This window comes from Bos indicus, chromosome 19 (genome assembly GCF_029378745.1).
Source record: "Bos indicus isolate NIAB-ARS_2022 breed Sahiwal x Tharparkar chromosome 19, NIAB-ARS_B.indTharparkar_mat_pri_1.0, whole genome shotgun sequence".
NCBI classification, from domain to species: domain Eukaryota; kingdom Metazoa; phylum Chordata; class Mammalia; order Artiodactyla; family Bovidae; genus Bos; species Bos indicus.
This window is the reverse complement of record NC_091778.1, coordinates 64269746-64295756: the sequence shown is the minus strand read 5'-3', so window position 1 is coordinate 64295756 and position 26011 is coordinate 64269746. Positions and strand designations below refer to the sequence as shown.

Below are 26011 nucleotides of genomic sequence, written 5' to 3'. Positions count from 1 at the left end.
TCCAAAATCACTGCAGATGGTGACTGCAGCCATGAAATTAAAAGACGCTTACTCCTTGGAAGGAAAGTTATGACCAACCTAGATAGCATATTCAAAAGCAGAGACATTACTTTGCCAACAAAAGTCCGTCTAGTCAAGGCTATGGTTTTTCCTGTGGTCATGTATGGATGTGAGAGTTGGACTGTGAAGAAGGCTGAGTGCCGAAGAATTGATGCTTTTGAACTCTGGTGTTGGAGAAGACTCTTGAGAGTCCCGTGGACTGCAAGGAGATCCAACCAGTCCATTCTGAAGGAGATCAGCCCTGGGATTTCTTTGGAAGGAATGATGCTAAAGCTGAAACTCCAGTCATTTGGCCACCTCATGCGAAGAGTTGACTCATTGGAAAAGACCCTGATGCTGGGAGGGATTGGGGGCAGGAGGAGAAGGGGACGACAGAGGATGAGATGGCTGGATGGCATCACTAACTCGATGGACGTGAGTCTGAGTGAACTCCGGGAATTGGTGATGGACAGGGAGGCCTGGAGTACTGCGATTCATGGGGTCGCAAAGAGTCGGACACGACTGAGTGACTGATCTGATCTGATGTGATCTGGAGTGACTTGGCACACACGCATGCCCGTGCATAGAAAACAAACATATGTCTCATCTTTCAGTAGTCCAGTCGCCTTGGGGAAATTATTTCATTTCCTGAGACTCAGTTTCCTCAGCTGCAAATGGGGTTCATGCTGGTACCGTCTTCGCAGGGCTGGTAGAAGGGTCAGTGAGACCCCACAGCCCATGTGGTGAGCTCTCAACTCACAGTTGCTAACAAATCGCGTCTTTTACTCAAGGCTACCATTTTTGGTAACTTGGGCAACATTTCAGGAAGCTGGTTAATTTGGTCGTGTACATCCCCTACAAACTAACCTTCAAGTTCAAGTCGTGAACTTTGAAAGAGGCAGATAGGCATGCCAGCCGCTGTATGCCCGCTGTTGTACCACACTACTGTACTTCTCAAGGTGCTGTATAAGATTAAAGATGCTTTTATTTTGTGTGTTTATCTTTACGTGTGTATTATTTAAGTAGTAGAGAAGTATTATAAGCCTATTACAGTAGAGTACTATATAGCCACTGTGTGAGTTGGGTACCTAGGCTAACTTTGTTGGACTAATGAACAAATTGGACTTACAAACGTACTCTTGGAATGGAGCTCATTTGTACATAGAGAGCTTATCACAGCCATCTGCCATCTGCAGGGCTGCATTAACTTCCCTGTGTTGGTTTCCTAGGGCTGCGTAACGAAGCACCACAGGCTGGGATTAAAACAACAGACATGTGTTCTCCTGCCCTCCCAGGATTGAAGGGGGCAACAGAGGATGAGATGGTTGGATGGCATCACTGACTCAATGGATATGAGTTTGAGCAAACTCCGGGAGATGGTGAAGGACAGGGAAGCCTGGCGTGCTGCAGTCCATGGGGTCAAAAAGAGTTGGACACGACTGAATGACTGAACAACAGGCTAGAAGTCCAAAATCACAGTGTCGGGAGGGCCCTGCCCTCTGAAGGATCAGAGAAGAAGCTGTTCGTGACTTTCTGTAGCGTCTGGTGTTTGCCAGCAACCTGCTGTGCACCTGGGCTCTCAGCTGTGTCACCCCAACCGTGGCCTCCGTCCACACGGTCTTCACCCTGTGTGCCTCTTCTCGTCCTCTAAGAATCCAGTCTGTTACCTTAAAGCCCATCCAAGTTATGACCTCATCTTAACTTGGTGACATCTGAAAGGACCCTATTTCTAAATAAGGACTCACTTACAGGTACCAGGGTTAGGACACTTCCATCTATTTTTTGGGGACACAAATTTAGCTCACCTCACACCCAGGGCTGAAAGGTGTTGGGAGGAAAAGAATCCCCCAACATCGTCCTCTTCTCTTCTCATCTCCTGCCTTGCGAGTACCTTCCAGGAGACAGAACCAGAAACTGGAAACCCCCACCCAGGACTTTCTAGAACGTTCTATCCTGAGAGCTGAAGACCCCCTTGAGGTCCTCATCCTTGGGGACTTGGAGAGCATTGGAGGCCGTGAGTGGTCCTGTGCTGCCCGCGGCAGGACGAAGAGCCTGTCGCAGCGGCGATGGGAGGCCAGGGGCCAGCAGCGGGCCCGCAGGAGGCCCGGCCGACCTTTGAAGTCAACAGGCGGCTGTGGCAGAATCTCTGCTGGGGGAGCTGGGCTTCTGAGGGAAACAGAAAGACTGCCTCCTCACTTCAAAGAGAGGCCAGGCTGCAGGCTCCGGCCGCCTCCTCCCCTTTCCGTGGCTGCACGTCCTCTTGCTCAGAGGGCAGTTCACAGCAGCAGGTTGCACCCGTCCAGTGGCTCAGATGACCAGACTGGCCAAGTCACAGGCCCGTGAAGGCGGCTCTGAGCTCTGGGCCTGCGCCCAGGGTGGCATTTCCGTTGCTGTGAGGGCCCACGGGCTGCAGGCAGACGCTGTCCACACGCTGACCCAGGGCTCCAGATGCTGGGACACGGGGATTCACATGGTCAGGCTGTGTCCAGCTGGGCCTGTGGCTCTGCAGCCCCACTGTGTGCAGCTGCAAGTACCCCCATGCACACAGTAGGGAGGTACGCCCACGAGGCATATGCACTCAGGGTCAGTTGCCAGTCTGCTTCTCCCTGGCCTCTGGTGACGCCACGCCCTCCGGCTTTCTATCCACCCCGTGGACGGCTGGGCTCTCTGCAGTTTCTCACCCTGGGGGGTCCTCGTTGGCGCCTTGGCTCTTCTGTCACCTGACATCGACGCCCTCTGCTATATTTCCTCTAAAGACACACAGTGGTTTCTGTCGTCCTGGACCGTGAGCAGCAGAGGAACGATGACGACTAAGCACTTAGAATGTACAGTACGTGTACCGGGCGGCCCTTGTACACGTCACATGAATTCTCACGTGGGTAGAGATGGGGTTGATGATTGAATCCATTTTGTAGATGAGGAAAATGAGGCTCAGAGATCTTAAATAACTTGTCCAAAAGAAACCTCCATGTGAACTCCACGTGGAAACAACACAAGCTTTGGGGCAAATCTCATCTTACCCACTTCAGCTGTGTCTGCAGGCATGTTACCTACTCTTTCCAAGCCCCTGGCTCCTAATTCCAGAACATGTCCATCACCCCAAACAGACACCTTGTATCCACTCCCCTCTGCTCCCAGCCCCTGGAAACCACTGATCCGCTTCCTGTCTCTGTGAACACATGGATGCTTTGTACAAGAGGCTGCAGGCTCCTTAAGGTCCAGCTCACAGGCTCCCAGTGTTCCTCTCACTTGGGGACACACCATCCACCTGTCACCCTGTGATGGGCTCCCCCCATCCATCCATCTGCAGGATGGGCCTCACCTGCATCCTCTCCTCCACCCCATCCTCTTCAGGGCTCAGCTCTCCTGGTCTGGACTCTTCCCATGTGTATTAATGGGTCTGCTGCCCCCAGCCCAGCCCCCTCCACCCTGTCCTCAGCTGTAGAGTCACAGAATCTGGACTTCCCCCAGTGAAACCCTCCACTAGGAAATCTGGCTGAGGACTGAGTGCAGCCCCTGATCTGCGTGTTTGAAAGACCCTAGCTGCTGGCCTGCCTGGCTCCTGGGCCTCCTCCTGCATCAGCAGACCCGAATGTCTCGGCATTCCAGAACTCTCTATGTCCCGCGCCTCCGCAGTGCCCACTCAGGACCAGGGGCGTGGGAGGCACATGGCCTCAGACCTGTGCCCCGGCCCCTGTTTGCCCCGAACTCTTCTCCCTCCTTAAGAAGCATGAGTTTCTTAAAAGACTCATGCTCACCTTTCAATGGTGGTTCAGCTGACCTGTCGTCTAGAAAGACTCTTGTGCCTGGAAGGGCCCCACCCCGCTCCCGGCTCCTGGTGGCTGCAGCTCCTTGGCCCTGCATATACTGTCGCATTGCCTCAGTGAAGTGTCATGGATCTGGCTTCCTTCTGTCTCCCCTCTCCTTACTGGGCACTGACTTCTTCAAGAATCAGGGCTGGATTCTATTTTTTAACCCCGGTGCTTAATACAATGTCCTCTGAATGAATAAAAAATGAATAGATGAGTGAATGAATGTGTGAATGAATGAAGACGTGTGACTCTGCGTGTTCAACCCCCCTGCCTGGAGACATCTGCATGTTCTGCAAGATGCAGAGCAAATGTCACCACCTCTGGGAAGCCTTCCCTGACTTCTCTCTGGAATCAAGAGCACCATGACAAGTTTCTCTTAACTAAGGATCCCAGTATACCTACTACTGTGGGCAAGAATCCTTTAGAAGAAATGGAGTAGCCATAATACTCAACAAAAGAGTCTGAAATGCAGTACTTGGATGCAATCTCAAAAACGACAGAATGATCTCTGTTCATTCCCAAGGCAAACCATTCAATGTCATGGTAATCCAAGTCTGTGCCCTGAGCAGTAATGCTGTAGAAGCTGAAGTTGAACGGTTCTATGAAGACCTATAAGACCTTATAGAACTAACACCCCAAAAAGATGTCCTTTTCATTATAGGGGACTGGAATGCAAAAGTAGGAAGTCAAGAGATACCTGGAGTAATAGGCAAATTTGGCCTTGGACTACAGAATGAAGCAGGGCAAAGGCTAATAGAGTTTTGCCAAGAGAACACACTGGTCATAACAAACACCCTCTTCCAACAACACAAGAGAAGACTCTACACATGGACATCACCAGATGGTCAATACCGAAATCAGATTGATTATATTCTTTGCAGCCAAAGACGGAGAAGCTCTATACAGTCAGCAAAAACAAGACCAGGAGCTGACGGTAGCTCAGATCATGAACTCCTTATTGCCAAATTCAGATTGAAATCGAAGAAAGTAGGGAAAACCACTAGACCATTCAGGTATGGCCTAAATCAAATCCCTTACGATTATACACAGGAAGTGACAAATAGAGTCAAGGGATTAGATCTGATAGACAGAGTGCCTAAAGAACTACAGACAGAGGTTCATGACATTGTACAGGAGGCAGTGATCAAGATTATCCTCAAGAAAAAGAATTGCAAAAAGGCAAAATGGCTGTCTGAGGAGGCCTTACAAATAGCTGTGAAAAGAAGAGAAGTGAAAGGCAAAGGAGAAAAGGAAAGATATACCCATTTGAATGCAGAGTTCCAAAGAATAACAAGGAGAGATAAGAAAGCCTTCCTCAGCGATCAATGCAAAGAAATAGAGGAAAACAATAGAATGGGGAAGACTAGAGATCTCTTCAAGAAAATTAGGGATACCAAGGGAACATTTCATCCAAAGATAGGCTCGATAAAAGACAGAAATGGTATGCACCTAGCAGAAGCAGAAGATTAATTAAGATGATGTGGCAAGAATACCCAGAAGAACTGTACAAAAAAGATCTTCATGACCCATATAATCACGATGGTGTGATCACTCACCTAGAGCCAGACATCCTGGAATGCGAAGTCAAGTGGACCGTAGGAAGCATCACTACAAACAAAGCTAGTGGAGGTGATGGAATTCCAGTTGAGCTATTTCAAATCCTAAAAGATGATGCTGTGAAAGTGCTACATTCAGTATGCCAGCAAATTTGGAAAACTCAGCAGTGGCCACAGGACTGGAAAAGGTCAGTTTTCATTCCAATCCCAAAGAAAGGTAATGCCAAAGAATGTTCAAACTACCGCAGAATTGCATTCATCTCACATGCTAGTAAAGTAATGCTCAAAATTCTCCAAGCCAGGCTTCAACAGTACTTGAACCATGAATTTCCAGATGTTCAAGCTGGATTTAGAAAAGACAGAGCAACCAGAGATCAAATTGCCAACATCCGCTGGATCATCAAAAAACCAAGAGAGTTCCAGAAAAACATCGACTTCTGCTTTATTGACTATGCCAAAGCCTTTGACTGTGTGGATCACAACAAACTGTGGAATATTCATAAAGAGATGGGAATACGAGACCACCTGACCTGCCTCCTGAGAAATTTGTATGCAGGTCAGGAAGCAACAGTTAGAACTGAAATGGAACAACAGACTGGTTCCAAATCGAGAAAGGAGTACATCAAGGCTGTATATTGTCACCCTGCTTATTTAACTTATATGCAGAGTACATAATGAGAAACACTGGGCTGGATGAAGCACAAGCTAGAATCAAGATTGCTGGGAGAAATAGCAATAACCTCAGATATGTAGATGACACCACTCTTATGGCAGAAAGCGAAGAAGAACTAAAGAGCCTCTTGATGAAAGTGAAAGTGGAGAGTGAAAAAGTTGGCTTAAAGCTCCATATTCAGAAAACTAAGATCATGGCATCTGGTCCCATCACTTCATGGGAAATAGATGGAGAAACAGTGGAAACAGTGTCAGACTTTATTTTTTTGGGCTCTAAAACTACTATGGATGGTGACTGCAGCCATGAAATTAAAAGACGCTTACTCCTTGGAAGGAAAGGTATGACCAACCTAGACAGCATGTTAAAAAGCAGAGACATTATTTTGCCAACAAAGATCCGTCTAGTCAAAGCTATGGTTTTTCCAGTGGTCAGGTATGGATGTGAGAGTCGGACTATAAAGAAAGCTGAACACCGAAGAATTGATACTTTTGAACTGTGGTGTTGGAGAAGACTTTTGAGAGTCCCTTGGACTGCAAGGAGATCCAGCCAGTCAATCCTAAGGGAAATCAGTCCTGAATATTCATTGGAAAGACTGATGCTGAAGCTGAAACTCCAATACCTTGGTTACCTGATGTGAAGAACTGACTCATTGGACTCATTGGAAAAGACCCTGATGCTGGGAAGGACTGAAGGTGGGAGGAGAAGGGGGCGACAGAGGATGAGATGGTTCGATGGCATCACCAACTCAACGGACATGAGTTTGAGTAAGCTCCGGGAGTTGGTGATGGACAGCGAGGCCTGGCGTGTTGCAGTCTATGGTGTCGCAAAGAATCGGACACGACTGACTGACTGAACTGAACTGAACTGAAGGATCCCAGAAGAGCCCCGTCCACTTAGGAGCCGCCAGAGGGCAGGCTCCACCATCTTCAATGCGGTAGCCAGAGGGACCCTTTGGGACTCTGGTGAAAGCTCCAAGCCGCCCAGGGCTCCTCCCACAGAGCAGAGGGCCAAGTCCTCACTGGTGGCCACAGTCCCCTCTCTGACCCTCATCTTCCGCTCCCTGCTCAGCTGGTCAGGACCTGGACAGACTCTCGAGGGGCTGTGACACCTGCTATTTCCTCTGCCTGACATGGTCTCTCCGAGGCCTCCACAAGACTGGCCTCCTGGCCTCTTCCAGGCCTCCCGAAGCCAGTGTCATCACAGCCTTCACCCTGACGCTCCGGGTTTTTCTTGATGACTATGTGTCCCCCCTGTGACCATATAAACACTGCATGAGTTGTCTGTTTTATTTATTCACTGCTGTGAAAGTTTCCCCATTACCTTGAAGGCTGCCTGGTTAATGGCAGGCCCTCGATAAATGTTTGTTGCATGAATAAATAAATGAATCTCTGTGTGCCTATGATTCAGTCTGGGGGGCTGGTTTTAAAATTCTCAATGAACATTTGCTGGATTTGAATAGAAACTTGAAAACATACCGGTGGAGCGTCGGGGGGCAGATGGGCAGAACAAGGGCTGGTGGCATGAGCCCCCTCCACAGAGCCCCCAGGGCAGAGCCCCCAGGCAGAGATGAAACAGCCTCTCAGAGGCACAGTGGCCTGGCCGAGAGCGAGGAGGTCCCTGGGCCTTGTGAGTGTCCCGGGAGAGGCTCTGCCTCAGGCAGAACAGTGGGAGGACCTGGCACCCTGTGCGTCTCTGAGCTTGGAACTCGCGGAAACAGGAAGGTGTTTTCACTTAGCAGGTTGAGCAGATTCCCACAAGGGCAGGCACCAAAATAACAGCCGAATGAATGAATGAATGCTCGTATCCTCGGAACTTAGCATCGTCAGCACACACATTCCCAGCAAGTGTTTGCTGGCTGAACAAGAAGGGGGCCGCGATGGGGGCAGGTGCAGCAGGCAAGGGCCTGAGGGTCCCTGCCACCCCAGACCCGTGCCATCTGCTTTCAGTGTTTACTGAGGATACACACAGAGAGGAGCCCGAAGAGCACAGCCTGACGGGCATATGTCCACACCCGTGTGACCACCTCCAGACCGAGGTGCAGACCACGTCCACCCGCCGAGGCTCCACAAAGGGACCACACGCCGACCTGCCCCGCCCGGGGTGAGTTCTGCCTGCACGTGAACTTGACGTGAATGGAGGCAGACGGGGTCAGACTCTGCTTCTCCATCTGCCTTCTGTGAGCCAGGAGTCACCATGTGAACGCCAACCATCGCAATCTGGGTGTGAACGCGGGCTGGCCCCCACCGCGGACGTGGGTTCCGGGGTTTGAAGTGCACGTTACTGCCTCCGCCGGGGAGCTGTCTTGAGCAGAACAATTTCCACCTTCTTTGAGGAGAGCACCCCATCTTAAGAGCCGCCCTCAGTCTGACAGCTGAATCGTTCCTTTCCGGGCTGTGTGAGTCAGACCCAGGGCCCGGCATCGTGCTCCATTCTGTCACGATGCCATCCCCACCTCTTCCGAGAAGCCCGCCGTGCCAGCCTGGCCCACAGCCAGCAGCCGGCACCCACGGGCTGCACTGAGGGGACGGTCTTACTTTGCCTTCACACCCCATCTCTCACTCCCCGGCCCCAGCAGCGTCAGCATAGGCCCTGTGTCCCAGAGTCCCTGTAGCAGGTCTGAGGTCTTTACAAGACCCCGAGCTCCCCACAGCTCTCCCCACGTGCAGCAGTCATAGGGCTGTGAGCTCCAGGCTGGAGAAGAAGCTGGGGATGAGCGGGGGCAGAGCCGGACACCAAGCGCTGGCCGCGTCCTGGTGGGGAAGCCCGCCTCGGCCTCGCTGCTGCCCACGGGGGCATTACCTGAGTGCAGCTGCATGGACGAAATGGACTATGCGAGGCACCCGCGCATAAGAGAGGTTCGGAGGTCACAGCTCAGTGATGAGGAGAGGAACCTGGGGCCAGATGCGGGGCCTGAATCCTGATGCCCACACCTGCCAGCTCGGTGGCCTCGGGGCAGCTGCCTAACCTCTCTGCTCCTCAGTCTCCTCAGTGCACAGTGGAAGCAGGGACAGCAAGGCACCCCTGGGTGCCGAGGACTGACCACACCAGTCTGTCCATCTACCGTCTGCCCGTCCAGTGCGTGGGACAGTTTCCGGCATGCAATAAAGGCCGTGTAAGTAACAGCTCAAGCTATGACTGTTTGACAATTAATTGAATGAAACCGTGGCAGTTACAAGGCTGAGCTAACACATGGAGAGCTCTTGCGATGATGCACAGCACCCTTGGGGCACCGTGAGTGCTCAGGAGGCATCTGCTCTTGCTTTAAAAGTATTCGTGCTTTGGCTCTTACACAGAGAAGTGAGCTGGAGGGTGTGGGGTGGATACGCAGGGAGGGTGGGGGGCACAAGTGCGCTGTTAGGACTGAGCAGGGCTGGCCTGGCCACCTTCCTGCTCGTGGGTGTCTCAGCATTCTACTTCTTAGAAGAGGAGGGTCTCCTCCGTGTCTTTGGGCCCCAGCACCTCCCAGAGCACTCTGCACTGGTCACATTCCAAAGACTTGTTGATTGACAGCCAGAAATGAGCTAGAGAGAGCACCCCATTTAAAGACACAAGAAAACCAGGTCGATTTCCTTCCCCATCCTCCAGGGATGGGGAGATAGAAGGCGGGCCTACGCGTGCCTTTGGAGAGGATGAGGGCTTTTAAGGTTGAAGGTGAGGGCTTTGTTTTCAGCTCCAGGAAAGACTGAACAAGGAGGAACAGGCATCACCGTGAAAGGCCCAGAGATGCTGATGAGATTTGAAAAATAACTAGCTCAAGTACTGGCCATCTCGGCCACAGATGGCTGGACATGCACCTCACTCTCTGCCTAAGGTCCACTGGCACTTTTATCCTAACCACGATGGCTGCTAATGGCTAAAAGCCGCATTAATGAGCAGTGTGTGTGTTCCGTGCCCGACTCTTTGAGATCCCGTGGACTGTAGCTGGGGGTCTTCTGTCCATGGGGTCCTGCAGGTAAGAATATTGGAGTGTGTCACCATCTCCTCCCATTAATGAGCAGTGAGGATCATTAACTTGGCAACAGGGACCCCTGGAAGCTGATACCCCAGCATTGACTGGCATTTGGTGGGTTGGCGGCTGCGCTGGCATAAAGACCGGGGTCGGGGGGGGATGGAGGTGGCGCAGGTCACAGTGGACTCTGCCTTCCTCACAAGATCTCCCAGGGAAAGACCTTTTCTAAAGAATTTACACTAATGGAATCGGCAATGGAAAAATGTTGAGACAGAATTCTTTATTTTAAAGCATTTGAGTTTTTTTTTTTTTTTTGTGCAACGAAGCATGCCTAAACTTGCCATGGGGTGATTTTTCAGGAAAAAACAAAAAGCATCTTCTGTTCAAACTTCACTGGATTCATATTTAAAGAAACCTTGGCCAGTCTGGCTCAGGCAGGAAAGTGCCTCCAAAGGAAGGTATCATGGTGGAGCTTTTATATTAAGCACTTGGATTTATATATGCAATAAAAGTTTGTACGAGCATCTATCTGGGTTTACTTGCCTTTCACTTACTGTTGCGGTCACTTTGGGCACTTTTATTATGTGAGGTGGATTTCTAGGAATGGAAACCCAGTGTGCAAATTGTGCTTATAGGAAATAAAGATTTGATGGTAGATGGCTTTGAAAGGCTTTCATCCAGGAATTGATTTGGTTATAAGTCAGGGGTCACCTGAAATAAAACACTGACGCGAGGTGACTGGGCAGGGTGCCTGGGGCTGTTCCTGGATGCGCTTCCAAAGAAAGAAAGCAGACACCCCGGGTGCCGAGGGGCACACGGGGCGTCCACCTGCCCGGGGCTGCAGGCTGGCCTGGGGCTTCGCAAAATTGTGTCATGTTTATGTATCCGCACCCCCAACATGGTAGAAAATCGGAAAAAGACAGGAGATAAGACAAACCACTCAGAGTTTCGGTGACCATCGTTAAAAAAAAATTCTGGTGAATTTTTCCCCAAGATTCTTTTCAGACCTCATAGAACAGCAAGAGCCTCATTCACATCTATTTGTACAGATGACCTTTAGAGGCTTCCTATCTGTGGGTTTTTGACTCACTCAATTCGCTATTTAATAGAGTTCTCCTCATGTTTAATAACCCTCCTAATAATCACAGAGTTAAAAGAATACATTTTTATCTAGTAAATGTCTCAAGAACTTTCAAAAGACTGCCTCGAACAGGAAGAGGGAGAGGGCTTGTAAGCTTTAAATATGGCAGACAAGAGAGGGAAAGGGAGAAATAATTAGAAATACAAGTTAGAAAGAAAGAAAGGGAGCCGGGTGGGGGTGGGGGAGGATGGGCTGGGAGACGGGCAGGAACCGGAGCGGGTTTGGAGGACGGGGTGATGGGGGGGTGAAGAACCCAAACAAGGGCCTGGGGCCACACAGCAGAGCGACACCGAGTGGGAGGGGGCGCTGCCAGTGGGGGGGCAGGCCAGGGGCCAGCAGGCAACGCCCCGAGAAGTAGACCGCCAGGGCCATGGCCGCGGGTGACAAGGGGCCGCCAAGGTGGGAGAGGGAAGGCCCTCCAAATGGTTAAGCCTGTGGGGACGCTCCAGCCCCAGGCATCTGGCCTCGACTCACATGCAGGAATCCGTGGGCAGAAAGATAACAAAAGCTATTTTTCATGCAAGAGGAGTTGGACATCAGGAAAAATCAGAGCCCCTTTGTATGACATGCCAAACTGCTGAAGCGAGAGAATGTCTCGGGTGAGGGCTCGGATGAGAGCGGGGACGGCACGCTCGCCCCGGGGAGCCAGCCCTCAATGTGAGCTTGTTATCGTCCGGAAGCAAGTGTGAGGTGTCCCCCTCCCACTGCACAGCCAGACGAGCTGGTGACACGGCCTTGGCTGGACTGCCCGGCCCTTGGAAGGAAGCCTGGGTGTCCTGAGATGTCCCCAGGGAGTCTTTGGGGAGCCATGGTCTCCTCCCAGCTTGCGGTGTGGTCTGGGGGCTGGAGGTGAGCCGGGCTCCCGCCTCCAGACCCACCCTCACGGGCCCCCCCGTAGCTCCTTGTGCAGGGCGGTCTCCGGGCATTGTGCCACACCCAAGCACCAATGTCTCCACTCAGCTCCTGCCAGCAGATCTGCCCAGTAGGTGTTGTTAATGTACCCATTTTACAGAGAAAGCAACTGAGGCTCAGAGAGAAGGCAATGACTGGTCGCAGGGCTCGCCGCCAGTGGGAGGCAGAGCTGAGCTCAAACTCTGACTCACTCTGGGCCCCGCACCTCACGTCCACCAGCACGTCCTCCAAGGAGCCACTCAGCCACTAGAAATCCCAAATCTACTGTGAGGCAGCTGTGTGCAGAGCCCTGTGTGTTTCCCATCTATCCTCCTGACAACCCTGAGACAGGCCTTTGCAGAAGCACAGGAGGAGGCCCTGCCGCTGGGTGTGTTCTGAGGCTCTGTCCTCGCCGCGTCCTCTCCTCCTGCAGGTCCCCAGAACCAGACAGCAAGCTCCCGGGCCGTGCGGTACCCACTGAGCCCAGCACAAGGCCAGGCCTCAGCAGGGGCCCCGTGACGGCCCAGGATGCACGCTTCACTCTCTGAGGAAGCACCCGGCCCTGCATTCGTGGGGCCAGGGGAGAACAGGAGCAGCGGCTCCAGCCTCCCCTGCCCTGCAGGCCAGCCACCGCCTCCCTGAAGCCTCAGAGCCCATCTCCCCTGCCCCGCCTTCTCCCACCAGTAATCTGGGGGGTGGAGGGGGCATCCAGTGCAAAGTGAAAATGTGGGTTCTCCTCTTCAAAAATGATCAAGAATGTTCCACTGGTGATGACCTGTTATTGGAGCCTGGGGTCTTTCCAGGCCAGTCTTGATGTAAAATGTTCTGGGTTGTGCCCCCTCCTACTCCACCATCTCTGCCTGCCCGAATCTAAGAGTGCCAGCATTTCAGGATCCAAGAACACTTCGTATACTGCCTCACGTATATAAAACCACATGAGAAAGTCTGTGCTCTGCTATTTTATCTAGAACTTTGGCTCAGAAAATACAAAGATCCCACTGCTCTCTGTCCCGCTGCAGAACCGGAGGCGGTGGGTCAGCAGTCATGGCCTGACATCCTGTCACAGGGAAGCCCCTGCCAGCATCCCTCGGTGATGGATGGCGGATGCCCCGCCCCCTGGTCCCGCCCCCCCCCTGCCCGGTGTCGGGATCGGAAGCCCTCTGACCGGCCCACCAGAAGCCTCCTGTCCCCCACCCCAGGGCAGTCCTCCTTGCTTCTGTGTCTTAGGGAATGGCTCCACTGCCTGGGGGTGTTGACTGCTGTAACTCCATTTTACAGATGAGAAAATGGAGGCTCAGGGAAGCCAAGCAACTTGCCCTAGGTCACAGAGCTGAAGCAGAGCAGGGTTCAAACGCAGCTCTCTCTGACTCCCTCCCCACGCCCCAGCCTTCCTATTAAGCATCACACGGACTTGGTTCAGAGATCACCTGCCCTGAGTCTTCCTGACGGTGAAGCCCCTGGTGGGAGCTGTTAGGTGTCTGGGGCTTTACAGATTGGGAAACGAGCCTGACATCGTCCCATCGATGGCCATCGAGCTGGGGGTGATGTGATCTGGTTTATATTCTTACAAGGTCTTCCTGGCTGCGTGTGGAGAAGGGCTCACGCAGGGGCAGGCAGGCTGGTCAGGACTCTCCTTGGGGAACCCAGACAAGAAATGACAGAGGCTGGGAGCCAGCTGGGGGCTGTAAGGAACCCGGTGGGGATGTGGCGGGGAAGGGGTCTGACCTCATCCCTACGGTGGCGGCCCTGGGCTGAGCACACAGCAGGTCACCAGTGCTTCCTGAGAACCAGTGACTGAGTGGGTGGGAGAGAGGCCAGCTGACTCTGGAGGTGGGAACACGCAGGAGCGTGTCCGAGGGCGAGGCTGCCACCAGCATGCCGGTCCTCGCTGAGTGTCAGGGTGAAAAAGGCCAAGCCAAGTGTTTCCAAGAAAATGAGCCTGAAATCCTGGACCCTCTGCAGGGCCTCCGTGGAGCAGAGCAGTCCCCAAGTGACCTCTCATTGGAGAGTCACACAACCCAGGGGAGTGGAGGGGAGGACACGGGAGGATGGAAGGAAGAAGAGGAAGAAAAGATGGAGGGAGGGGGGAGGAAAGAGGGAGACAGAGGTAGAGAGGAGGGAGGGGAGAGGGGAGGGGAGGGGGGGAGGGGGGAGGAGGGATGAAGGGGGGATAGAGGGAGGGGAGGAGGAGGGAGGGGAAGAGGAGGGAGGGGAGGAGGAGGGAGGGGAGGAGGAGGGAGGGGAGGAGGAGGAGGGAGGGGAGGAGGAAGAGGACGGGAGGAGGGAGGGGGAGGGGGGATGGAGGGAAAGAAGGTATTGCTTGCCAACCTGACAGCCAAGCCCTCAGCGGCTCCAGGAGGTCAGGGTTAGGACACACAAGCCTGTCCAGACGTTGGCGGCAGCACTAGGCCTGGGCACAGGTCTGCGGACGCCCGCCCTGATGTTTCCATAGCCGGCCCCCTGTCCTCCTCTGTCCAGCCCCTTCCCCATGATACTGGAGTTCCCGGCTGCAGCCTTGGTGCCCGCCAGGAAACAGGAGGGGGACACGTGGCCTGGGTGCCTGCCATCACCCCTGGGTGCGGCCTTGGTGCTAGACCCTATTTCGGCTCTTAATTGAGGGCCTTTGGGTTCTGATTTCACGGTTCACAGAAGCCATTCAGTGTGGTTCTGCCTCTGAGGGCATGAAACACGGGCCTGAACATCCCAGGGATGCTCAGCTTCTTTCATTCCTAGACCCTGGAGGGCAGTGAGCCAACCTGGGGCCCCACTCATCTCAGCTGAAAAGGCTGGGTGACTTATTTTTTCTGGGGAAAACTCCCAAGTTTGAGGAAATAAGGGGAAGGCAAGGTGGTGCAGTGGTAAAGAATCTGCCTGCGAGACGCAGGAGATGTGGGTTCGATCCCTGGGGCGGGAAGATCCCCTGGAGGAGGAAATAGCAACCCACTCCAGTCTTCTTTCCTGGAGAATCCCATGGACAGAGGAGACTGGGGGGCTACAGTCATGGGGTCGCAAAGAGTCGGACACGGCTGAGCACACACACGCTGTCTGCTCTGCAAAGACCCTGGAGCTCCATGAGGGGCTCCATGTGGACCCCAGCCCCATTCTGACCCCTCAAGGGCCTTCAAGATGCCAAGGAGCAGGTCGGCAGAGAAAGGCCCAGAGGGAGTGAGGTTCCTTCACCCTGCCGGGTACCCAGGCAGGCGCTGGCCCCTGGGTGAAGCTGGGCAGACGGAGCCCTGACCAGGCAGCTCCCACCTGCTTCTGCTCCGGCCCCGTCACTAATGAGCTGTGTGACCTTGAGCAAGGCCCCTGCCCTCTCCAGCCTCGCTCTCCTTTGCTTGCAGAGTGGAGGGAGCTGGCCACACCAGCCGCACCCCCAGGCAGGTGACTGGCCCACCTGCAATTCATCACTCATCAAAGGGAATGGGGCCAGCTACCATTCACGCCTCCCATCACCTAAAGCGGACTCCAGGCTGACCCCAGCAGAGATGCTCTCTGCCCCCCACTGACGCTCCTCATGTTTTCTTGAAGAAGAGAGAAATAGTGGAGTTCCCATCAGATACCGGGCATCAGGTATGCTCCTGCCTGAACCTAAATGACTCCTCCCTTCGAGTAGAGGTCTCCACGGGGGCAGTTCTGCTTGCTCCTCTCCCCGTCGCCCAGGAGACGTCTGGCAAAGTCTGCACACAGTTTGGTTGTCACAGCTTGGTGGGTGGCTTGGTAAGTGGCTTCCAGTCAGTCAAGCCAGAGATGCTGCTGAACCATCCACACTCACAAGGCCTCACAGTGAAGAACAAGCGGCTCAGGGGGTCCTCAGGCCCCTCCATCCCCCAGGCTCCTTCCTGCCTCGGCCTCGCCCGTCTCCTCCTGGAAGCGCTTCCTCCAGCCCTTCTCGGACAGCTCCTTCCCATCCCCCCAACCAGAGGCCACCCTCCCCGGCCTCCTCCAGCACTCGGCCCCGGACACACTCTGTTTACATCGAGCAGTCGTCGGTCCCTGGAAGTGTCAGCTGCCTCTTTAGAACGGCGGCTCCCACACGCTGACAGAGCAGCTGCTCCGTGAGCAGGGGCGGCTTGAGTGGACGAAGGCATGGACACAGGTGTGCCCGGCAGGCCGGGGACACACCCTTCTAGGTGTGCTGAAAGTGCAAGTGTCAGTCGCTCAGTCGTGTCCGACTCTTTGTGACCCCACGGACTATAGCCCGCCAGGCTCCCCTGTCCATGGGGTTCTCCAGGCACGAGTACTGGAGTGGGCTGCCATGCCCTTCTCCAGGGCATCCTCCCGATCCAGGGATCGAACCTGGGTCTCCCGCACCACCGGCAGCTTCTTTACCATCTGAGCTGCCAGGGAAGCCTATGTATGCCGAGAGCCACTGAACTAAGTTGTCTCAGAGGCTTTCCACCTGGAGAACCAGCTTCCTGCGGGCTCACATCGAGGCCACGCAGAGCCTGCAGGCTGTGGGTGGGGCTCTCTGGGACTTGAGTGGCAGAAGGTCAAAGGTGGGAGGAATGTTCCAGATCAGCCACTTCCAGATGAGGAGACAGAGGCTGCCAGGCTCTCTGACGCCCTGGATCTGATGACCTGAGGTTGCTTCCTACTCTGGGCTTCTGTTACTATGTCCTCGAAGTCCCCAGAGTCCTGGCCATCCGGATGGACACTGGAGATTCATTTTAAAGGGTGCTTAATTTCCTGTTGAACCTTTCTGAAGCCCCTGCCAGGGAGCACCTCCAAAGCCAGGTCTGCAGTGAGACCGTTAAGTCAGGCCGGGGTTCACCAGGAACCCCAGCTCCTCTTCTCTAAGTCAGCCGGCTCCAGCTGGGCTTTTCTTATAAGAAAAGAGAAAGGAGTGAAGGACAGAGGAGGATGAGAGATGGAGCAGGGCGTGAAGGGGAGGCAGACATGAGAAGGGCTGCCAGGGCCCACCCGGGTGACTAGACAGCAGGCACCTGGCGGGAGGAAACGACTCGCTGGAAAAGCCCCCAGTGCTGGCAAAGACTGAGGGCAGGGGTGGAGGGGGTGACGGAGGATGACATGGTTGGATGGCGTCACCGACTCAATGGACACGGGCTTGAGCAAGCTCCGGGAGATGGTGAAAGACAGGGAAGCCTGGTGTGTTGCAGTCCACGGGGGCGCAAAGAGTCAGACAGGACTGAACAAGAACAACCAGCTACAGAGCAGGGAGAGAAGGAAGAACACCGTTGCAGGCTGTGTCCTCCCCAGACCCACGCTGGTGCTCTGCCCCTAGGGTACTCGGTGGTGGGGCTCTGGGCGGTGAGCTGACGCGTGAGGTCATGAGGGTGGGGTCCCCACGAGGGCGTCAGTGTCCTCGGGATAAGGGAGCAGAGCAGAGAGCTCTCCCCGTCCTGAGGACACGGGAGGGGGTGGCCGCTCGCGAGGCAGGAAGCGGCTCTCACCGGGCACCGAGCTGCCCAGCACCTTGGTCTTGGGCTTCAGCCTCCAGAGCTGCAAGAAACACTGTCTGCAGTTTGAGCCATTCTGCTGACCACATTCTGTGACGGCAGCCGAGCTGACTCAGACAGCCCCCACCCCAGCCCCGTCTGTGTGGTTCAAGCACAGGGTTCCCCCGGCAGGTAGAAAGTTGGGCCCACCTGTTCAGCTCCAATCGCATCCAGACGTGGGCAGGCACCCCGACACCCAGGGGCTGGGGCCATCTTAACCCTCACTTCCGCCCCCACTGTCAAAGGCAGATCCTGAAGACTTACACTGCAGAGTTGCTGGCAGTTACACAGACTAATGTCAGGTCCTGGAGGCTGGTGTGATGACTGCTACGAGCAAACCTGGGGGGGCCAGGAGGGGCCAGGGGTCCAGCTGGTGAGCTGGGCGCTGTGCGGAGGCCTGTTCTCTGCCCACACCCCTGCTACTGACTGGACAGGCTGCCCATGAGTCAGTGCAAGAGAAGACAGACGCAAAACAGACAGGACAAGCCTGGAGCAGGGTGGGCGAAGGACGGTATTCAGATCCAAACCTCCCTGAGCGGATCCGTGTCAGGAGCGTGGTGTAAGGCAGGGCTTCCTGCTGACCCGCCGAGAGAGGGTTCCAGACGCAAGAAGCGCGTCCCTGGGGAAGTGGGCCTGGGTGGCGGGGCCTGGGTGGTTGTCACTGGGTGGTCCTCCCTGGCTGGCCTCCCCCTCCCCTGCCCTGGGGCAGTACTGACACCTTCTCTTCCTCAGTGTGCATGGTGAGTGAGGTCTGGGTCCCTGGTGTGAGAGGTGCTGCCTGAGGTGGGGTGGGAAGGTTGCAGGGTCCAGGGTCTCCCCACCTCCCCAGCAGGCGCCTGGGACAAGCTGACATGAAGCAGGCATGGACAACCTCGGCACACAGGCTGCGCTCTGGAGATGTGCTGTGGGCGTGCTGGGGGCAGTCCTTCTACAGGAACCTGGCAGACACGGGGGTGCTGAACTCTGCCAGGACCTTTATTCTGGGCCCGGAGCTCCCTTGACGGCACCACAGTGACTGGGTCCCTCCAGCATCCAGCAGCTCAGCGTGGTCGCAGGTGCTTTGCCAATATGAGCTGCTGCACTCGGAGACCAGAGTCTCCTCTTCTCTTCCTGAATCTACAGGAGGCCTCCCACCCCGTCCCAAGCTCATCGCACACACTCCGGAATGCTTGTTTCTCTTCTACACCTCATCTGATTCCAGGATGCACTAGAGACTGAACAAATGTGGGGTGGTGGTAGCTTTATGGAAAAGCCCACAAAGACTTGTTACTCCTTTCCCACGTCCCCAGCGCTGGGCTGAGAGCTAAGACACAAAGAAGGAAGGGGGCGGAGGTCTAGGGGACAGAGGGAGTGGGTGGCTGGCTGGGGGGGAGCAGGCTGGTCCCCAACGTGGTGGGAAGAGAGAGAAGGGACAGTGTGTGTGTTACGCAGTGTGTGTGTCAGTTGAACATTTTCACTTCCAAATGCTTTCATGCTGCCACAAGCCAGTCTCAGAGCTGGGCTCCTCCACTAGGTAGTCACGTGTACGTGTGTGCTCAGTCATGTCTGACTCTCTGCAACCCCATGGACTGTAGCCACCAGACACCTCTGTCCATGGCATCTCCCAGGCGAGAATACTGGAGTAGGTTGCCATTTCCTTCTCCAGGGGGATCTTCCCGACCCAGGGATTGAACCCTCGTCTCCTATGACTCCTGCAATGGCAGGCAGATTCTTTACCACTGTGCCACCTGGAAGGTGCTTGGTTCTATTTTTAATGGGAAACCAGAAGAAGTTTGGAGAAGGGCAGGATGACATGGTAGGAAGAGCTCTGCAGTGAGACAAAGGCTCCTACCTGGCGCCTCTCGGTGCACCTGCTCCTCCCTGCAGACAGCACCCTCACGGCTGTGCCGAGTGTGCTGTGCGGTAACACACACAACGTGCACGAGAGGACTGCGACGCTTGCCTAACACGGGGCCGTGGGGAGCCCGGGCTTTGGGGGCGGAAGAGGGGATGTCCGCGTGGTGAGGTGGGAGTAGGTGTTCTGCACACGGTCCTGCCAGACGGCAAGGACGCCTGAGGAACTGAGGGCCGGGCTCTCCTGCCCACAACACCAGCCCTGGGAAACAACCAGGACGCTGACCTGCTGCTTGGGAGATGTCAGCAAACCCTTCAGAGCCCCACAGTCACAACTGGCGCTTTATTAGCTACCTGCTGCAGCCATTCTTCAATTTCAGCTTAGAGCTTTGAGCTTTTCATTTCCCCCATGTAACGCTTTGGAGAACTTTGCTAGAAAGCAGGTGGAAATAATGCCCTGTACCCAAACAAGCCAATATTGAGGAGACCACATCTCCAGGGAGTGCCAGCGGGGTCTCAGCCTGAATGCTTGCTGGCAGGGTGTTGGGGGTCATAGGAGGTGGAGGCTGTTGGACTCTACGAAGTGCTTTTAGAAGATAAGCTGTCAGTTTTCGCCCGGGCTGATGGACTGTCAGGATGATTTGAGCACACCGAGGAATCCTGAACCAGCCCTCCCAGCCCTGGGTGGGTCCAAGGATGTCCTGGCCCTTGGGGGTGGGCTGGTTTGGCCCCCAGAACCCCTGAGCTCCTGGTGGTAACAGAGGCAGCCCCACTCTTTCAGTAAAGTCCCCCAGATGGCAACACCCCACCCTCCCTCTGCCAGTGGAGCCAGCTGCCCAGATCAGCTTGGGGCTCTCTTGATGAACATCGAGTGCAAACGGCTCGAGGCAGCTGGCAAGATGCTAAGTGCAGCATCAATCCTAATTAGGATGAGAAATTAATAAAGGAGGCATGCGAGCCAGTCTGCAGAGGCCAGGCTTGCCGGTGTGGAGAAGCGAGTTCCAGTTTTTGACAGGAAAACTGGAAGGCCTGGGGTCAATGCGTGGGTGTGGGTGACGACAGGGGGATGGCTTAACAGGATCATATACATACCCAGCGCCCAGCAGAGCCTGTGAGTTAGAGATCGGGGCCGGCAGCCTCCTTCTGTGTCTAACTCAGGTGCTGCGGCGGGGAGTGACGTGGGTGCGTCCTCCAGATGAGAGGAGTAGGTGTTCGCCATCTGAGCAACTACACCCCAGGAATGATGTTTTTCAAAAGAAAAGAGGGGGTGTCATCGTGAGCCCACAGAGCCTTCTGGGGCTTTTCCGGGGCTGTTTCCCAAACTATTGATTGCACATTCCTGCTCTCAGAAGACTCCACTCGGCCCTGGCAATAAGCTTCAGGCTCAAAGGGCAAAGCAGCCTGGGCTGGGAGGGGGTGTGTGTGGTGGGGAGGCTGTGCGGGGCAGAGGAAGAGGGAGAGGGGGGCGGGATTCCAGGCGAGAACAGGCAGGATGCGGAGGTGCAAGGCCGCCTCACCTGGCCACCCTTCTCTACACGGCCTCCTGACCACGACCCCAAAGCCAGAAGAAGGGCCACCTCTTCCCGAGCTCCGCGCTCCTCCACGAAGACCCAGCCACGCCGGACTCTGCGCCGGGGCTGAGGGGCTGGGGCCGCAGCCAGAGGTCGGGCTGAAGGCGAACTTCCCGACCCCCCGAGGGCGGAGCGAACACACGGGAAGGTTACCAGGAAGAAAGAGGAGACTGTTCGAGGATCGTGGGGAGGAACCCTCCCCCAGCTCCTCACCCCTTTTCCGACCTGAAAGCCCAGAACGAGCGGGGACCGTCCACAACCCGGCTGGGACCCCGCCGCCCGACGGCCACCTGTTAGTGCAAGCTCCGCAGCAGGGCCGGCGGGAGGCGCTCAGCTCCGGCGCACGGCGCCATTGGCGGGGTCCCCCGGAGCGAGCGGTCCCCACTGCCCGGGGGCACCCAGTCCCGGCCCCCGGAGGCATCCATCCTCACAACACCTACTAGCTTGCCCGCCGCGCACCTGGGGGCGCAGCGTCGCGTCCCTCCTGCCCCGCCCGGCGGCCACGCCCCTCCAGGCCGCCCCTGGTCCGCGGGTAATTGCAGACCCCGGCCTCGGGACCTGCTCGGGGGGACTTGGTGACGCTCCCCATCCACTCGCCTCCCCACCAAGCGGGCAGGAGCGGCCAGCGGCCCCGGGAAGAGTACGTGGCGGAGCAAAGTCTCGGCAGACATCAGGCTTGGGCGACCCGGGTCTCCCAGACCCCCTCGGTGCCCAGCCCCCACTCCCACCCCTCGGCAGGGCCCGGAGCGATCTCGGAGCGGCCCTCGCGCTCCCCGCCCCCGGCCGGCCCCGCCCCAGGATGGCCAGTTCCCATAGCAATCGCACAGACACCGGTTGCCAAGCAACCTCTCCCCCTCCTCCCTCCCCTCCTCTCGCGTCCGCTCCCCCCAGCCTCAGCCTCCTCCCGCCCCCTCGCCAGCCTCCACCTCCCCTGGGGGCCCCGGCGCCGCTCCTCGGGATCGCTCTGGTCTCGGGCTGCGCGCGCGCGCGTGAGTTTCTGTGTGTTTCATTGTGTCAATGTGCGAGGGGGTGTGCGTGTGCCAGTGGAGAGTTTGTGGGATCCGTGTGTTTGGGGGGTCCCCCGTGGCCGCGACGGGACCCGCCCGCTCGCTCTGGCTCCTTTGTGTCTCGCGCGGAGCCAGTGCCGCGCCCACCCGTTCCTGGCCGGCGCCCGGAGCCGGGTGTGTGTGTGTGCGCGCGTGTGTCTGGGCGCGCGCGCGGGGTGGGGGGGCCGGGCCGGCCGTACCTTCGATGCAGCACACGCGCCACAGCCCCGAGTGGGTGAGGTCGCCGCGGGTGCGGCGGGGCGGGGGCCCGTCGTCCATGGTCAGGTTGGTGCCGTTGCAGATGTGCGCGCTGGAGTAGAGCCAGTAGTCCGTGCCGATGGCGATGGCCATGAGCGAGAAGGCGGCGAAGGCTCCGGCCGTGGTCAGCAGCGTCTGCAGCCCGCGGTCGCATCGCACCATGGTGGGCGCCTCATAGTCCGCCGCCCGCCGGCCCGGCCCGCCGCGCCCGCCCGCCCTGCTCCCTCTGCGCGCCGCGCCGGGGGCGCCGGGGCTGGGGGCCGAGGCCCGGGGGGCGGCGCCGCGCCGCGCGCTCCGGCCGCGCCGGGGCTCAAACTCAGAGGCGCGGCGGCGAGTGCGGGCTGCGCGGGCCGCCGGGCGGGCTGGCGGCGGCGACCGGGGCTCCTCCCTCTCGGCCCGCCCTCCCCGCGCGGCCAGCGCCTCCGCCCCGCGCCCTCCGCGCCGCCGCCGCCGCCGCCGCGCTCCCGGCCCGCGCCCCGCCGCTCGGCGCCGCCCCTCGAGCCTCGGCCCCGCCGGGCGTGCGCTCCCGGCTCTGCGCGCCCCCCTCCCCGCCTCTCCGCGCTCGCTGCGGCCTCTCTCCCCAGCTCATTCACATCCCGAGAGCTAAGGGAGCCACTGTCCGGTCCCCAGGAGGAGCGCGGGGAACCGGCGTTGCCAGCCTCCCGGCTTTCCCAGCCCAGGACACCCCATCTTCCTTAAATGGCCCTGGGGACTCTTTAATAGTGGGGTGTGTGTGCGCGCGCTCCTGTATCCGCCGCTTCGCATGCACATATCGGCGCCTTTACCTGGCGATGAATGTACAGGCGTGAGCGCGGGAGTGGGAGAGTTCAGGTCAGATTTCCAGAAGCACCAGATGTGGGTCGCGGCCGGGAGACGTGTTCCAGGCCAAGCCAGGCCCCCGCCCCCCTCCCCCGCCAGGTGGCTCCTGCACCCAGTGGGCAGGGTCTGGAGGACCCGACTCCAGGGCTGAGGCAGAAGGGAAGTGGCAGCCGGAGGTCCTTCCGGAGGGACACCAGGTCCCTGTTTGAGGCCGGATGGGGCGGCCGTGGTGAAAGCTGCGTGACCCCCGCCGTTGGTTTCTGACGGTCCTTTACTGCCAGTCCAGAGGGCCCCGTTTGTGCTGGATTCAAACATCTCCACCCACCGCTGGCTCCCTCTCTCCCCAGCTCCCCCTTCAATACCTTTATCTCTTTTTTCCCTTTCACTCTACTCGAGCTTAACTGGCTTTCCTCACCTCCTCCCTTTATTGCCAGCCTCTGCCTCAGGCCCTGCTGACTTCACTTAATTGCCTTAGCTGCTGGCAGGATTCCAACCTGGACAAGCTCCCTTCTCCAGAACCCGCAAAGCTCCTCCTCCATTAAGACCCAGGTCGGAACTCTTCCCTCCAGGAAGCCCTTGGGGGCCAGCATCTGAATGTCCAACCTGCCTCTGCTGCCTTCCCTCCCAGAGCCCATGTGGTTCTCTTCGCTGCCCCGCATCCTGTGGGAAGCAGCATCCTGTGGGAAGCAGCCCTGGACCCCAGGAAGGTCTATGGAGAGCGGCTCTCTTCCTGGAAGATGCAGATTTCACCCTCTTTTTCCACTTTCCGTGGCCCCTACGACCCAAAGAAAGTTAATTACCCCATGCTGGAATTACTGGTCTCTCTTCCATGAGACTATGAGCCTTTCCCAAGTCTGAGATACATGAGACGTGGTTAATCAAGAAATATTTCCTGCCCCCTGGAAAATGACATTCTAATTGGGGAAAATAGAGCATATAAATAATAGGAGGAAATTCCAAGATGAGACTGGTTGCATTAATTACCATTTGTCGGTCCCTTCTCTGCCTTTGGGTGTTTGACTTCTTCCAAGTCTCAGAGGACAAGAATCATCTATGTGTATTTCACTTTCACCCACCTGCCACCTGTGCCCAGGGTGTCTGTGAAGGTGTGCGCTAGGTGTGGGACGGCTTGCTCTGGGCCAGAAGAGGGTTACCGACCTGTCCCTAACACCCACAAGGATAATTGCTGGTTCTTGTCTCAGAAGCTCCCAGACATGTGGGTCTCAAGACTCTCTTTTCTTCTTCTTTCTCTTCTCTCTCTCTCTCTCTTTTTTTTTTTAAAGCAGCAAATCTTTGCTTCAAATTAAATCTTCAAACAGAAAAGTAAAGGAAAGTGAAAGTCACTCAGTTGTGTCCAACTCTTTGCAACCCCACAGACTATACAGTCCATGGAATTCTCCAGGCCAGAAGACTGGAATGGGGAGCCGTTCAGAACCTTCTCCAGGGGATCTTCCCAACCCAGGGATCGAACCCAGGTCTCCCACATTGCAGGTGGATTCTTCACTGTTTGAGCCACAAGGGAAGCCCAAGAATACTGGAATGGGTAGCCTATCCCTTTTCCAGTGGATCTTCCCAACCCAGGAATTGAACTGGGGTCTCCTGCATTGCAGGCGGATCCTTTACCAGCTGAGCTGTCAGGGAAGCCCATCCCAGTGTAAACAAGCCAGTTCTCCCATCAGTTAGCCCTGTGGGTAAGAGCTGGCATTGCTGTTGCTGAATGGGGGACCCACCCACACCCCCTGCAGCCCCCAAAGCAGCCCTGTGGGTGCAGGCGTCCAGGGACGCGGTGTGACTGGAAACTGACACCCTCGGTCATGTGCTGGGTCACTCAGCTTCACCTCCTGTGTTCCATTCTTCCTGCAGCCTTCCTCTGGGGACTTCGTGAGGAATGAATGAAAGAGAGAGAAACGGATCTGACCTGTGGGGGGCGGTGAGTGGGGTGATTCGCTTTCCCTAGTGTCCCCCTAGGTCAAAGGTGGGGGGATGGGTGGGGGGGCCTTCTCCAACCCAGTGACCTCTGGGTTAGTCCCATGGAGACAGAACTCCTTGTCCCTCGGAGCCCGGACACACCAGCTCCTACCCCGCCACCCTCAGAGGAATGTATGAAGAGGTGAGAAAGTACCGGTCTAGGAGCCAAGACCGCCGCCAGCAGGGCGACCTTGGTGGCCGGGGCCGCGGGGAGGAAGGCATGGCTCCGTCCTCCTTTCAGAGCTGTTTTAGGATCAAATAAAGAGCCTCGCCCCCCGCGTCCACTTAGCGACCCTTCACAGCATCAGCTGTGGTGTTCCCCTCCCTGCCTTTCTTGGTGACCACCAAGGACATCACTTAACTCTGTGTCTCAAATTCCCACGGTCTCAGATGGTGGATAATAGTGAGACTGACAGAAAATGTAAACTGCAGCCCTAGACGGTGACCTCGCTGAGGCCTCATGCCTTGGAGGATCCGGCTCAGACCCTGATGACCTCAAGGCCAGAGTTTCACAAGAACATGAAGCGGCCTCTTTGTTCTTGTTGAGGGTTGCTTGACTGTTATTTTCGCCTGTTGATTCACTCGAGGCGTGTGGACTCCAGCGGGGGCTTGGCGGTTTGCCTTTCTATGCATGGACACCCAGCTGTCAAACCTGCTTTGCCCGGAGATTGCAAGGGTGTAGACTGTGGAGTCAAATAAGGACTTGACCGCTGGCAAAGGGAGCAGGAGCAAACTCAAGACTGTCTGAGACCGTTCATCATGCCTGGGTGAGCACAATTTAAATCTGGAAATTTCTGCTCAGCCGGATTAGAGAGCTCTAAATGGCAGTATTTAACTCCTGCCTGCGGTCCCCGGAGCTTCTCCCAAGTGACATTTCCAGATCTGAGGGGGACATGTCCTCCAGTTGCTGGGGAGGAGGCTCTGGACCGACCTTGTTCTAGAGAGGCTGGGTGCTTGGCGTCTTCCCTGGGGAGCTGCGCGGGATGCGTTTTCCTG

At 56.3% G+C, this 26011-nt stretch overlaps 1 protein-coding gene across 1 annotated transcript in view; it reads right to left on the bottom strand.

Moving 5' to 3' along the window:
• Positions 1-22449, bottom strand: part of CACNG4 (calcium voltage-gated channel auxiliary subunit gamma 4) — a 51448-nt gene extending 28999 nt beyond the window's left edge. Inside the window, exon 1 of the mRNA XM_070774243.1 lies at positions 22171-22449. Coding sequence (XP_070630344.1) covers positions 22171-22390 — 220 coding nt within the window. The 5' untranslated portion in view covers positions 22391-22449. The remainder of the gene's footprint in view (positions 1-22170) is intronic.
• Positions 22450-26011: the final 3562 nt, after the last annotated feature.